At 63.4% G+C, this 14,450-nt stretch overlaps 1 protein-coding gene across 1 annotated transcript in view; it reads right to left on the bottom strand.

Annotated features, from left to right (window-relative positions):
* The window catches only part of SLIT1 (slit guidance ligand 1), a 42,110-nt gene that overhangs the window by 10,231 nt on the left and 17,429 nt on the right, over window positions 1-14,450 (bottom strand). Inside the window, exons 5-15 of the mRNA XM_068688261.1 lie at window positions 2,953-3,024; window positions 2,759-2,830; window positions 2,526-2,597; window positions 2,126-2,289; window positions 1,643-1,790; window positions 1,054-1,125; window positions 852-923; window positions 677-748; window positions 411-554; window positions 128-291; window positions 17-40 (exon numbers count right to left, since the gene is read on the bottom strand). Coding sequence (XP_068544362.1) covers window positions 17-40; window positions 128-291; window positions 411-554; window positions 677-748; window positions 852-923; window positions 1,054-1,125; window positions 1,643-1,790; window positions 2,126-2,289; window positions 2,526-2,597; window positions 2,759-2,830; window positions 2,953-3,024 — 1,076 coding nt within the window. The remainder of the gene's footprint in view (window positions 1-16; window positions 41-127; window positions 292-410; window positions 555-676; window positions 749-851; window positions 924-1,053; window positions 1,126-1,642; window positions 1,791-2,125; window positions 2,290-2,525; window positions 2,598-2,758; window positions 2,831-2,952; window positions 3,025-14,450) is intronic.

Raw genomic sequence — 14,450 nt, 5'->3', positions numbered from 1 at the left:
CACCCCTGCCTCTTACCTGGGATGAAATACTGCTCCTTGGCTGCAGAGAGAAAAAGCACATCAGCACCAGCGAGTGCACGGCACGGGGCAGAGGGCTGCGGGAGGGGGGGACGAGGACGCCTCTCACCCGAGCAGCGAAACTTCTTGCTCTTGATCTGCCCGATGCGCTTGTTGGCCAGGCGCCGGGGGCTGGCGCAGCGGGCGCCGCTGGTCTCGATGGGGTTGGCGCGGAGGAAATCCGCCAGCCACTTCAGGTTGCAGTCGCAGACAAAGGGGTTCTGGGCCAGGTGCCTGCGCCGAGGGCAGCGGGTGACCAGCAGCCACCTCCTGGCGGCTCCTGCTGCCACCACAAAGGGACCCCGCTGCAGCATCCCCCCGGGATGCCGCCCCGCAGCCCCGCGGGCACTCACAGGGTCTGGATGGCCCGCAGGGAGGTGAAGGTGCCCTTGGCCAGGCTCTGGATCTTGTTGTCGTAGAGCGAGAGCAGCGAAAGGTTCTGCAGGTCCTGGAAGGCGTCCGCCCGCACGCAGTTGATCTTGTTGGCGTTGAGGAGCCTGGCGGGGAAGGCAGGAGGTGAGGCTGGGGGATGTAGCAAACCCCAAAACCCTGTGCCGTGCCCCGGCTGATGGCACTGATGTCCCCAGTGTCCCCGCGGAGCATCCCACCGGAGCCTTACAGCAGCTGCAGGGCAAAAAGTCCCCCGAAGACGCCCTTGGGGAGGTCCGTGATCTTGTTGCCGTACAGCACCCTGGAGAAAAGGGGGGCGTGAGGGGTCGGGTGGGGGTGGCACGGGGCAGCACCCAGGGGTGCCACCCCCACCCTGTGCCCGTGCCCCCGGTGCGGGCACTCACAGCGAGTTCAGCGAGCGCAGCCCCTGGAAGGCGTCGGGGGCGATCTCGGAGATCTGGTTGTTGCTCAGGTCTCTGAAACCCAAAGGGACAAGGTGGCCTCACCCCATTTTTCTTTCACCCCACATCCCCGTCCTCCTGCTGGGGTCCTCCCGGCAGTGGCCTGTGGGGTTCGGGTGCTGGGGTGGTCGGGGGCCACACTTACATCCTCCGCAGCTTCTTGTAGGGGGAGAAGGTGCCGGGGGGGATGGACTTGATGCCGTTGAGCTCCAGGCGTCTGCAATAGGAAAGAGGAGAGGTGAGGGCTGCGGGGCTGGCTGAGCCCCAGCACCCCGTGCACGGGCTGGGGGGGGCTGCAAGACCCCAGGCTCGCAATAAATCACCCCATGGGAGCAGCCCTGGGGACAACTTGCTGCCTGTGGGCAGGGCATTCTCCAGCAGGGAGGGTGATGTGGGGGGGACCACAATGTGGGGGGGGGCACAGAGGGCAGGGGGCAGCACAGGGGGCTGGGGCAGCACCTCCTCCCCCCAGCAGCCTGGGTCTGGGGGCGCCGGCTGCCTCGCATGCCTCGCATCCCAGCAGGGGCTTTGTGCCGTAATTGGATTCCCCTAAGGAGATTATTTCTCTATTTACATGTTTAACTCAGCTAAATCCAGGGCTGAACCTGGGCAGTGTGAGAGAAGGGCAAGGCCCTCTGCCCCATAGGGGCACTCTGTCCCCGTGTCCCCGTGCCTGGAGCCACCCCGTGCTCGCAGTGACTGCAGGGTCCCCATAACCACGGCCCCACACTCACATCTCCGTCATGGTCTCGGGCAGGTTGGCGGGGATGGCCGTCAGCCCCTTGCCCCGACAGTCCACGATGCCGTTGCTGCAGGTGCACATGGCCGGGCAGGAGCCCGAGGACAAGCTGCAGAGCTGGGCACGTGCCCCCTCCGTTTGTCCTGGGGGGGGGGAAGCAAAGGGGATTGCAAAGGGCTGGGACAGGAGGGTGGCACCTCCCCAAGGAAGGGAGTCTGGTGGCACGGAGCTACGGGTGCACAAGGTCCCACTGTGCCCCGACCCCATACAAAGGGCACACAGCCCCGAGGGCACGGATTTACACCCCCTTGTCACAGCGACAGGGTGCGGGTGTCCCCGTGGTGTCCCCACACCAGGGCTGGAGCCCGTGGCGCACAGCTGAGCCCAGGCAGCGGAGATGGGCTGAATCCACGGGGCAGACTTTGTGACCCCATCCGTGTCCCCACCCCGGTGCCCGCTGCCTCCCCGGCCCCCTCACCGGAGCAGCTGAACTCATTCTTCTGGATCTCGGCCACGTTGAGGCCGCGGAGCTGGGCTGGAGCCGCGCACTGGGTGAAGAGCCCGATGGTGGGGCGCTGGCGGAGCCACTGCGACAGCCAGGCCAGGTGGCAGTCACAGAAGAGGTGGTTGGAGTGCAGGCGGCTGCGGGCGGACAGGGGGTCAGAGGCTGTGGGATGCCCCCTGCCCACCACCCCGAGCTCTGGCGGCCCCAGTTTCCCCGACTCAAAGGCCACAGGCACACGGAGAGGGTGCGGAGGCAGCCACGGGGAACCTGAGGGCACCTCCCCGCGTTGCCAAGGCCACCTCGCTTGGGGGACGGCAGGGGTGTCCCCTCCAAGCCCTCCGTCCCCTCCTGCTCCCCCAGCCCCCCCACTCACAAGGTCCGCAGCTTGGGCATGTGGTTGAAGCTGGACACGGGGATGGAAGTGATGTTGTTGTTGTTCAGGGTCCTGCGGAAGGCAGAGGGGGGCAGCTCATGGGGTGTGAGATGGTCTGGGTGGCACCAACCCCTGGGGGCAGCGGCACCCACCCACTCCCCACTCTGGGGATGGATGGAGAGGAGAGGGAGGGCATGTGGGCTGGGGACTGCAGCTGCCCCCTGGCCACTTACAGGACCTCCAGGCCCCGCAGGGCACGGAAGGCACCGTCCTCGATGCAGCTGATCTGGTTCTTGTCCAGTTGCCTACGGGAGAAAGCAGCAGGAGCGTTGCTGGGACAGCGCAGAGCCGCCGGCTGGCTCCCCGTACTGCCCGCTGACCCCAAATTCCTCCGTGCCAGCCCGTGCCCAGCCCTGCTGCCACTCACAGGTTCTTGAGGTCGGTGGCCCCGCGGAAAGCTTTCCTGGGGATGGCCTGGATGAAGTTCTCGCTCAGGTCCCTGCGGGAGAAGGAGGCAGGAAGGAAAATGAGCAGTGCCTGCACGACACGGTGCTGCGTGGGATCAGTGTGTCCCCAGGCAGGGTCACGGCACCAGGGATGCCCCAGGGGCTCTGCACAACAATAATTTGGCCCCCAGGGACCTGCAGCCCCACTGGCCACACCGAGGTGACCCTGGGTCCATCCAGGGGGGCTGCACATGGTTGGGGCTCCCCGGCACTGGTGTCCCCTGGCTCCGATGAGCAGAGCAGCAGGGCACAGCTCTGGGAAAACCCTCAGCGCTTAAATACCCTGTGACTGCTATAATTACAGGTCCCTGCTGATTAACCGGTAATTACACTCAGTGGCTCCAGCGGGCATTCCCATGGAGCCTGCCCCGCGCTTCAGAGGGCACCCATAATCAGGTCAGTAATTTATCACCGTCCGTGCAATCACCCGCGCTGCGCACCAGGGGGTTGGATGCCCTGCGTGCGCCCAGGCTGGCTTTTAACAACCGTGATGGACAAAACTCTCAAAAAGTGGGCTCGGGGGGCACCAGCTCAGCCCACCCCAACCTCAGGGTCCACGGCCACAGCGGTCAGTGGGGACCTGGCCACCGGGGAGTAGATTTGAGCCCCGTGCTGCTATTCCCTCTGCCACCCCGGGGTCCAGGAGCCCCTGTGAGCTCAGCAGACACCGGCACTGCCTGCTCCCAGCCCCACGCCCCCAGAGCCCTGCTCCAGCATCCTTTAGGGCAGGAGGCCGAAACCTCGCTCGTGTGTCTCCACTTGCAGCCCTGGCGTGCCCGGGGAGCAAATCCCGGTGCCTGCCTGCAGGCTGCTCGCTTCTAGCTCCTGAGGCAAACGCGGCGAGGAGGTTGCAAAACTTCCTCCACGAGGCTTCTCCCCTTCACAGCTTTTCATGGCAGGCACCGATGAGGTGCTGCCGTTGGGGGTACCGAAGCCAAGAGGGACAGACGCTGGATGCGAGGGTTTCAGCAAGGCCCCGGTGCCGCGCGCACGCTGCCGGCACGGTTACCCAGCTGACGACAACAGGACAAACACATGCTTTGCCTGCGGGATCCTCAGTCCCCGGCGTTAGAACAAGGCCCGGCCCCTTCCCTCCTGGTGTTTCGTCGCTCCCAGCTATGTTTGCTTTACACTTTGGCGCCGAGGAAACAGCAGATGGCACGGCTTCTCCTCGCTCCGCCGCACGGCTCCCCGCACCCTCGGCGGCTGTGCCAGCGCCACCTCGCACCCCTCCAAACACCCTGGCTGTCCTTTCTGGTTTTGCTTCTAGGTTTTTTTCCTAAGACCTCAAGTTCAGGAGCTCCTGGTTGCTGAACCCAGAAGATGCCCAAGCAGCTGGCTCATCCACAGCTCCTCCATCCACAGGGACCACGAGGCTCCCTGCACGGTGAGGGCGCAGAGGGCTCCGATCATCCTGGGGGTGCGAAGGGGGAGGATGAGGAGGGGTGAGCAGGCTGTGGGGCTGTGCAGCCTCCCTCCCGTGAGTGCCAGAGGGCAGAGCTGGATGCCTGCACTGCCCACAGCCCGGGTGAGCCCTTCGGGGGGGGCTGCAGCCACCCGCTCACCCGAATTGAGAAGCTCGCACCTCCCACGCTCAGCGGGCGCAGTCTGGCTCAGGCTCTCCGCAGCCCGTCTGCAAAGCAGGGCCCCCGCTTGCTCCCCAGGAACATTTCCACCCCTTCCTGGCCCGGCCCCATCGCAGACACCTTCTGTCCCCGCTCTCACCTCCTGGAGGGCTTTCTGGCCCAGCAGATGCCTGCTAATTAGCAGCCACCGTCCCCAGCCCACGGCTGCGAGATGGGGAGGGCGCATGCTTCAATTCCCCGTCTCCCAGCGCCTTACGGACGGGCTCTTGAGCCATGTGCTGGCAGGACATCGGTGTTTGAGCACCTGATGCAGCAGGTCGGGGTTTTGGAGACTCACCTCCTTGGATCTCATCCCCCAAAATGCGAGAGAGACCCCGGTGTGTGCACGGTGCTGGCTGGTGCGACACGAGGACGTGCCGCGGAGCAGGCGGTGCCCTCGCAGCAGGGCACGGTGGGGGACGAGCCGGGAGCCCCGGCGCGGTGCCAGGCGGGGGGCACGGCCCCCTCGGGGCTGGCAGGGGCTCGGCAGCGGGAGCCAACCCCCCGGCGTGCTGCCCTGCCCGGCGCTTAGCGGGGCGCCCGAGCAAAAAGTGTTCGACATCACTTCCCAGTGGGGAGCCCACTCAGGCAAACAAACCCCGGCAGCCTTAATCTCCGCCGCCAGAGCCCGGCGGGCGGGAGGGGGCCGCAGCGGCCAGGCGGGGAGGCCGGGGCTGTCACCACGCTCCCATTCTCCCGGCTAATCCCGACTTCACACTTTAACCTGATTGAGCCTTGTTCGGAGAGCTGGCTCCCCGTGCGCCGCCAGGGGATTAGGGCCGGGCGCAGCGGGGAGGTAATCGCTTCCTAGTGGGGCTGGCCCCGTGTCCCCCGAGCCCCCCGCTGCCTGCCAAGCGTGCTGGCAGGGCCTGGCAGCCCCCGACACGGTGCTCCCCGTGCTGCAGCTCCCTGCAGCGGGCAGCCCGGCTTGGCAGCATCCACCAGGGTGAGTTGGGGTAAGTGCCGTGGGGTGCTGTGCTGGGTGAGACCTTGCCGGAGGAATCAAGCGAGGGCCACAGCACTATTGAGCAAGGCGGTGTCCTGGTCCCCCCCAGGGAGCTGCTGCTGCTGGGGACAGATGTCCTGCAGCTGCACCAGCGTGGAGCTGGGGACCGAGGCAGGGTTTTGCCCACCGTGCCACCCACCCCTGTCCCCACCTCGGGTTCGTGCTCCCGCAGTGTGAGCATTACGTCAGGCTCTTCGATTTTTAATGGGCTCCGCCAGCCCAGCTGCCACGCTGGCCGAGGGGGACGGGGCAGACCGCCCTCCTGCATCGTCCCTGCCTCAGAGTGCCACCCCCGAGGTCACCAGGAGCCTGTGCACCGCCTGCTGCCACCAAGCAGGGCGAGGGAGGACCGGCACGGTCCCCCAGGAATGACAGTGGAGGGACAGCGAACCCGGGGTCACCCCGATGCTGGCTCTCCCCGCCCAGCCGCAGCAGGGTCCCCGCTCCAATCTCTGCCTGTCCCTGCCCCTGCTGGGGTCCCAGGGGCTGCTCCTGCCGCGGTTCAAGGGCGAGCAGCTGCGAGGAGCATCCAGCCTGCGCGCCGCGGCACAGCCCTCCCGCGAGCCGGCCCCGCTGGCAGCCGGAGCGAGCGCTTCATCAGGCGGCCCCAGCCGCCAACAATTACGTGCTGAGTAAATCGATGGAATATAATTGGACTATTAAGATCTCATTATCCTCCTGGCTCCCGGTGCCGCAGCTCGCGGCGCGCTGGGGAGACCGTGACCTGCAGCCAGAGAGGCTGCAGCCGGAGGGGCAGCGGGGACAGGGCGCACGGTGACATTTCCATCACCTGCTCCTGTGCCAACTCTGGGGGTGATCCCTGCACCCCAACACGGGGCTTTGATCCTGCACAGGACCTGGTCCTGCTGCCCCAGGAGCTGGGCAGATCTGGGTTAAAGGAAAGTCCTTGCAGAGGGACAAGAGGATGGCACGTGTTGGTGGCACAGCACAGGGAAGAGCGGGTCCCGCGTGGGCTGCACACCCAGAGCCACGGGGCTCTGCTCGGCGGGGAGGGATGTTGTGGAAACAGGAGGAGCTGGCCGAAGAAAAGAGGGGAGGGTGGGCGGGAGGGGGAATAAAGCATCCACCACCCACCCTGGAGCCTCTTCAGAGAGGGAAACAAGTTAAAAGCAGCAGCTCTGATGGCAACACGAGCGCAATAACGAGCTGCAAACCCCGCGTGCCTGTGGCCGCCCCCTCCCCACGCCGTCCCTTTGTTCCTGCAACTCCTTAGCTGCGGGACACCAGGCCCAGGCATCGCCACCCACTCCCTGGCACACCAAAACACCTCGAGGGAGTGACAGCGCCTGCCCCAGCCCCGCTGCCTGCAGAGGGACCTGCTGCGTGGCCGAGACTCCCTGCGCTCCAGCAGACAGATGGATCCATCCAGGCTTTTCACCACCTGCACGTCCCTTGCACCCTGCAAGCTTGCTCTCCTCCCTCCTTCCATGCTTTTCCTTCCGTCCTGTCCTCTAGAAGCAGGAACCCCCTGCAAAAACCTCCACACAGGTGTGGTTTTCTTCCACTTTCCCTGCAGCCTGCCCCCCCAGCAGCAATGCCGGGCTCCGGCGGGATGGGAAAGTTGCATCCAGCAGCTCACAGCAGCAGAAACACCCCGACTCCATGCGGCAGCGCTCCTCCAAAGTGCAAATGGAAAAGCAAACAGCTCTCCTGCCCAGCCAGCCCCGGCGCTGCGGGGAGCTGGCTGCACCTCTCATTAGCGGGCTCGTCCCAAGGCTTGCTGAGCTCAGAGCTAATTGACTCCCAGCCTCTGAGGGTTTTAATTGCTAATAAGTGTGAAGCCAGCCCTGCCGGCCCTCCTGGATTCCTCCCAGGTGTGAATGAGGCTGAACCAAGCTGAGATCCATGTCCTGGCTGTCCCAGCCTGGCCAGGAGAGGTGTGAGGCTGCCCAGGGGCTCGCACCCTGCAGCTCCCGGGATGGGATGGCAGCTCCAAACCCTGCTCCCAGCTCCGGCATGGGCTGAAGCAAACCCTCTGACCTGGAGGGTGTTCTGGAACCGAGGTGGGTCTGGGGGGGCAGCACCCGGTGGGGGCTGTGCCAGAAGGGACAGGGACAGGAGCCGTGCTGGCTCCCCGTGGAGGAGCACTCCTGGCACTCAAACACCACGAGAAAGCCTCCACCTGCTGCAGGCAGCACAGCTGCAGCCCTCCGGCCACCAAACATTCCCACCCACGAACCTCCTCCTGCGTCCAACCCCTCCTCCTTGTTTTGGGGAAACAAAACGAGGTGCCAGGAGCACGCCTGGGTGCTCGCCTCATCCCCACACGTGGAGCGGGCACAGCAGCACCCTGCAGGGCACAGAGCCCCCTGCATGGAGCCCACAGGTGGCTGGGGGGCTCACACAGCCTCAGAGCAATGGAGCAGCCCCTGACCCTCTGTAAGCTGCCACGGGGTTAGTTAGCTTTGAGGCTAGCAATGCGTGGCCTGTCTCTGCTCCAAACACATCTCATGTCAGGTCTGGGCACCCCAAGAGCCCGCGGCTGGCTGCGAGGTGGGGCACAGCCTCGGATGTGCCTGGATGGCCAGCGTCCAGGTTATCCGTGCGTCCAGTTTGCTCTGACAGCCCCCCAGGAAGCTGACAGGCAGAGGCTGTGCGTTCCCCAGGAGGTCTCTACAATTGCAGGCGCTTCACAGCGGCTGAGCAGCTCGCTGCTGTCACCTGCGCTGTGCCAGAGCACGCAGCGCACAGGGGGGCCGGAGAAAGAAGCATGCACACTGCTACCGCTTCTCCTCCGTGCCCATCTCTGCCACGTCACGCATCCCTGGCCGCATTTCAAGCAGCTCAAGCAGGCATTAACACTCCCGCATCATTATCGGCTGCCAGGTCCTGGTTCCATGCACAATCCCATTCCAGCACCCCCCAGCTCCTGGAGGGGGGCACAGGGCAGGGGTCGCAGCCCCTTTATTTTCAGGCTGGGCAATGCAATGCGGAGCAGGTACTGGGGATCCCTGGGGGGCAGAGCTGGGTGCTCAGAGCCGAAATCCTTTTTTTTTTTTTTTTCCCTAAGAAACAGTCAAATTCCAATGCATGCAGGCTAAAAATACACCCCAGTCTGCCAAGGGCTCTGCCCGCTCCTACATCTCTTGGATGATTCACATTTTGTCGGATTCCAAGATTAAAAATACCAGGGTTTGGAGACAAGCGCATCTCAAGGAGGTGTCAGAGCCTGGCGGGAAGCAGCAGCAGCCCCAAGCTGCGAGGGGGCACGGCCAGATCCTGCCAAAGGGGCCGGGTGCCTACGTGGGAGCTTGCCTCCAGCTTGTACCTCGCGTAATTACGTTCCCGGGTATGAAATCACCAGTAAGTAATTAGACGGACCCGTTCCCGCCTAATACGCCGAAAGCCGCCTCCTAATTAAATATTATAGGGCTTTAAAAGCATTTCTGACAACATATTAGGTATGTAAAACACTGCAAATTAGCCGGCGCTCCCACTGAAATCCCGCCAGGGAACAATGCGTCTTGCTGGCCGGGAAGGGATCCGGGACACGGCTTCATGTGAATCGGGAGAAGGGCCCTTCCTTCTGCCTGAGCTCATCATTAGGGTGTGGGATTCGCGGAGCACAAAGGCTGCAGCCCAGAAACTCCGAGCCCCTGGGCAAAAAGCCCCCGGTATGATCACGGCAGCAGAGGCAGAGGGGATGCCAGGGAGCCCCGAGCTGGTTGGGTGAGCATCAGTGCACGTTGTCCACGAGCACGGAGATGAGGTCCCAGACACGGCAGCTCGGAGGGGAAGGGGTGTTTTATCCATTATCAGCTCATCCAGCACCACGGGCAGGCACGGGGAGATAGCGGGGAGCTGCTCAGATGCTCGGAGAGGCAATTTCCACCCAGCTGCAGCGCATTTGATGTCGTGTGAAGCCCATTTCACACACGCCGCCTGCCTCTGCCTTGCACAGCACATGGGTTTGGGGCCAGCCCCTGCACAGCCCCAGCCATACACGAGCACCCCACAGTGCCCCAGCCACCCCGTGGGGCACCCGGAGGTCCCCATCGCACCCATCGCACCCCTCTGGCCAGCAAACAGCTGGGTTTGGTCTCGTCCTCCCAGCGGGGATGGAGCTGGGGGCCGTGGGATGCCGAGGGGCTGCAGCAGCACCGTGGCTGCTCCGGGGCCGGGCTCTTCCCCTAAAAAGCAGAGCAGAGAGCAGGAGGCTTGCAAGGGAGAGGGCTGGGAGCGAAGGTAGGGAAAAAAAACCCCGGGTAATTGCCCACAGACTCGCGGGGTGTTTGAAATTCACACTTCAAAGTTGGTGTCTGAGGGGCCCGGCCTGCCTTTGCGGCGCACCGGGGGCGAGTCGGGGAGCAGGAAGGGCAGTGGGGAGAGGAGACCGCTCGCGCTCCCATGGCTCCGGTGCCAGCACCAGGCACCCGCTGGGCTGCGCTCACCCTTTTCCCTGCTGCGGCTGTCAGCAGCGCCCCTGCCTGCCCCTGGCACTCCCAGCCGAGGGATGCAGACCTGAGACCCCAAACCCAGCCAGGCTGTGCACGCTAATGCTGCACACGGTGGGATTGAGGGGCTAAGTGCATCAAAGCCAGGCTTTGGGCTGGCTTAAAAAGGCACCCGGATTTTAATCTGCCCACGCCAGCGATGAGAAGACCCCCCCCAAGCCATCTGCAGCCCCCCGAGCAGCATCCCTGCGCCTCGCACAAGGCAGCCAGGCACGGCAGGGCTGGCCGAGCAGCTCTCCGGGACAAATTGTCCCCTGTGCATATTGGGGACGGCCACCCCGAGCCCCTCTGCTCAGCCCCAGCGCTGAGCCAGCACAGGACCCATCCCTCCCAGGGCTGCAGCCCACAGCGCTGCTTTCCAGGGGCTCAGCAGCCTCATCCCCTTTATCCAGGGACAGATTGGGGACAGCGTGTGTCCGTGGCCACGGATCCAGGCACCACTCTCCCTCCTCCAGCCCCGAGACCTCCTGAGCCCCCCTGAGCCTTGCCAGCTGGAAGGCTCCCCCTGCAAAACCCCATCTGCGGGGCTGGGAGATGCCTCCTCCCGAGGCAGCAGGGGGCACGGGGAGGGTGCAGGTCACCGAGAGGGGACAGGACCCGCGCAGGGACAGGGGCTGCCAGGCACAAAGGCAAGCACAGCAGCAGGGAGGGGGTCCCGCTGCCCGTTTTGCAGCAGGAGGAGGATTTGCGCCGCAAACAGCCCCTGCCCCTCGTTGTTTTTTCGCTGCCAGGACTATCTTATCCCTTATCAATAATTCACAGGTACAAACGATAACGTTAGCTGGGAGCCACATGTCCCCGGCGAGGGGGAAGGGGCCGGGGCGGTCGCTATTGTTAATGCGTGTTGCAGGGGGGGGGCGGAGGCGGCTTGGATAAATATTTAACAACGTGTCTCCGAGCAAACGTCCATGACCGAGGGCTGAACATGGGTTTTACACAGAGCTGCTCCTGCCCTGCAGAGGGTCATTAGCATGTTAAAAGCCGTCAGAGCGGGATGATGGAAGCCCCTCATGGGAGGACCCCCCCCCCAGCACTCAGCCTCGGGGGGCTGCTGGCGCACGGCAGGGCTTTCCCTGCCAAATTCCCCTCTCCCCAGCACAAAGGACGGGGCTGTGCCCTGGGTGGTGCAGGGGAGCATCCCAAAGTCCCGTACCGAGGGCAGGATGCGGGCGTCTGCCCCTCCGAGGGGGCGCCTTGGGTGCCTGGGGTCTGGTGGGTGGCCGTGGCCGCGCATTGTGCGGCGGCGTGACAAAGGGCAGACAAAGAGCCACACAGCGCACTCGGGGCGAGCTTCCTCTGCCGGCCTTTCTTTCGCCGTGAGGAGGGTGAGCTTTCTGTGTAAATCCCCGGGGCGCAAGGGGAGAATAAGTGTCTTTGTTGGAGAGGCTGGAGGGGTGGAAAAAAAAAAAAAAAAAAAGAGAAAAGGCACAAAACCCAACCAGCAGCACAAAGATTCGCAGGGCGTGCGAAGAAATTCCGACAGGCACAGGACCAGGGCTGCACCCATGTGCTGGGAGCCCTCCCTCTGCACCCCTCCTTCTGCACACGCTGTCCCCAGAGGACCTGGGGACAATAATCCAGGGACAGGCTCCCAGCGACAGCAGGACCCCAGAGCGCACAGCCACCAAATCACCCAGACCATGCACCCCTGTGCCACCCAGGGCAGGGGACATCCAGCCACTGGGATGCCCCTGCCCACGCAGCCCAGGCACAGAGCTGGCCCTGGGGACCTGCTCCAGGCCTGTCCCTTCCCGTTTTGACCACGGGGGAAAGCAGCACGCTCTCCTTTGGTGCTTCAAAGGGCATCACGTCCATCTCTCCCCCGCTGAGTCTTCGGCGGTTAACAGCGCTGAAAAAGCCAAGTTTATTTCTAGTCTGAATTTGTCTGGTTTCAGCCTCCAGCTACCGAACGATTTTATGCTTTTTCTCTTTATCTCCCGTTAAAAAAAATTAATGAGGTGTGTACAATCAGGCTTCTCCCCATGCAGGTATGCAGAGGCGCTGAGCAAATCCCCTCCGCACCTCCTCTCGCACGCACTAAATAGGCCGAGCACTTCATTCTTTGCACGGGGAGGCAGCTTTCCCACACCTCCCATGGCACTGCACTTCCTCTCCGCGCACTTTTTAATTTCCCAATCCCTGTCCCGTGGGCCCTGAGGCAGCAGCATGGTTCGGGGGAGCCCTCCCGCATGGTGACCCCCAGCCCTGCTCTGCTCATCCTCACCCCCGAAGCTGCAACGAGCAAGGAGCGGGCTACGAGCTGGCTGCTAAGTCCTTTTCGGTGTAACCATGTCCCCAGACGCCGCTCGCGGTCTCGTAGCCGTGACCTACATTTTTTTCCCAGATGCGAGCCCTCGCGTGCGGCTGTTTGCCAGCACAGGTGTTTCGGCAGAGCCGCGTGCCCCCGGCTGCTCCGTGCGCCCCGTGTCCCGCTGGCAGCCCCAGCCCCGCTCCCTTCACCTATCAGCACGCCTTCCTCCCAAACCCAGCCCCAATATCCCCCTCCGTGTCGCTGCAGGTGGCTTCTTCCCCAGCTGCATCGCTCACACAGCGCTCACCTTGTGCCCGCACGAAGGCACGGTGTGAGAAATGGAGGCGAGGAGCAGCCAAAGTGTTGGCAAAAATTAGTTTAACCACCCAGGAATTATGGTGGGGCAGGAGCAGAGCCCCCCAGCACGCTGCCAGTGATGCCACCGCCACAATTTCCCCGTGAAGCCTGCCAGTGAATCACGTTGTCAGAGATGCTACACTGATTTTGCAGAATATTAATGTTTTCATGGCAATATCCTTCAGGCAAGAGTAAAATGACTTGCCGAAGTCTCGGTATATCATGTCAGCGCAGTCGCTACTTATCAACCCAATTTGTCAGCTCATCAAAAAAAATGATATCGGGTTTGTTTGACGAGAGCAATTTTCCGTGTGGATTGGCATTAATTATCCCTTAATTCCTCCCTGATTGCCGCCCGTGCCGGTGCTGTAGCTGGGATCGGTGTCGTGCCGGAGGCAGCTCCGTGTCGCGGGGACGCGCTGCCGCGCACCACGGCGCTGTCACCACCGGGGTGACAAAGTGCCTGACACACAGAGCTTGGTGCTCCTGGGCACTGCTCCTGGTCAGGGTCACACCGGGTCCCGGGACCTCGTGCCACCCCAGCACAGAGCCTGGTTTGTGGATCCCTGCCGGGGCTGGGGACCTTTCCACCCCTCCAGCCCCTTTTCTCGGGCAGCGTGTGCTGGGGAGGCCCCCGGCGCAGCCAGGATTTGCTTTCTCTCCGGTCAGCCCTCGGGCTGAGGAATGCGGGGTCACCACCCGCGGGGCTCTGCGGAGAGGCGCTTGTGTGGCGGGGACGCGGGAACGTCCCCGCGCGGCCACGCTATTTATTCTCTCAATATTTGGAGAAGGAAACGAGAGGCGGGGGACCGAGCCTGGGCCAGGATGGGGGGCAGACGGCGTGTCGGCAGAAAGCACCCCGCGGGGCTCCTTCCCCTTAGCCCCGAGGGGCTCTTCTGCAGCCCGATCCCCTAAGAAGCTCAAAGCCTGAGCTTCTTAGGGGAGCTCAGCTTCGTGACTGAGCCCCAAGGTACCCCCAGAGCCCAGGCGGGGGTGCAAAAGGCTAAATATCATCGATCCTCGTGTTATAACCAAGCCTCCCCAGCACAAACTGCTGCCTCGGTGGTGCTGCCGCGGTTGTATTTGCACTGTCAGCTCACCTCGGAGCTGTGGCACCTCCAAAAGCCGGACCCACACGCTGTGTTTATCCCCAGCCCAGCGTGCCCGGAGCCTTGTGACCTCTAAAAGGCTCCTGGTGCATCTGCGGGCTGGCCCCGGGCACCGAGAGGCAGCCGGCAGCCCAGGGGACCCCGTCCCCGCAGGCACGAGCTCAGAGCAGCCGCTTGCCACAGCATCACGGCTCCCAGCCCCAGCCGCCTCGCCCCCAGCTGGGGTTGGGGTTGCGAGGCTGTTTCCCAGTCCGGGATGCCCATCTGGAAGCCATTAGGCACCTTTAATCCCCCTCATCCATTCTGGTGCTGTCTGAGCTCCCCCCCACCAACACACACAAACGCTGCCATTCAAGCAGTTAATTTAAACAAATTCTGCCCAGCCGCCACCTCGAGGAGCGATGAAAAAGCCAAACGAAGCAGCTCAAAGCCAAGGGGGGAGAAAAAAAAAACTGAAAGAAAGAAAGAAAAGAAAGAAAACCACTCGGCACGGCGGGGCTGATACCCAGAAAGCCCAGCTGCATCCTCCTGTCCCAGCCAGCCACGGTTCCTCCCCTCTCGCAGGCAATCAGATACCACGCGGGCTGTGTAATTGG

This window comes from Anas acuta, chromosome 7, assembly GCF_963932015.1.
Source record: "Anas acuta chromosome 7, bAnaAcu1.1, whole genome shotgun sequence".
NCBI classification, from domain to species: Eukaryota; Metazoa; Chordata; class Aves; order Anseriformes; family Anatidae; genus Anas; species Anas acuta.
The sequence above is the reverse complement of the archived record's forward strand: the minus strand, read 5'-3'. Positions and strand labels throughout refer to the sequence as shown.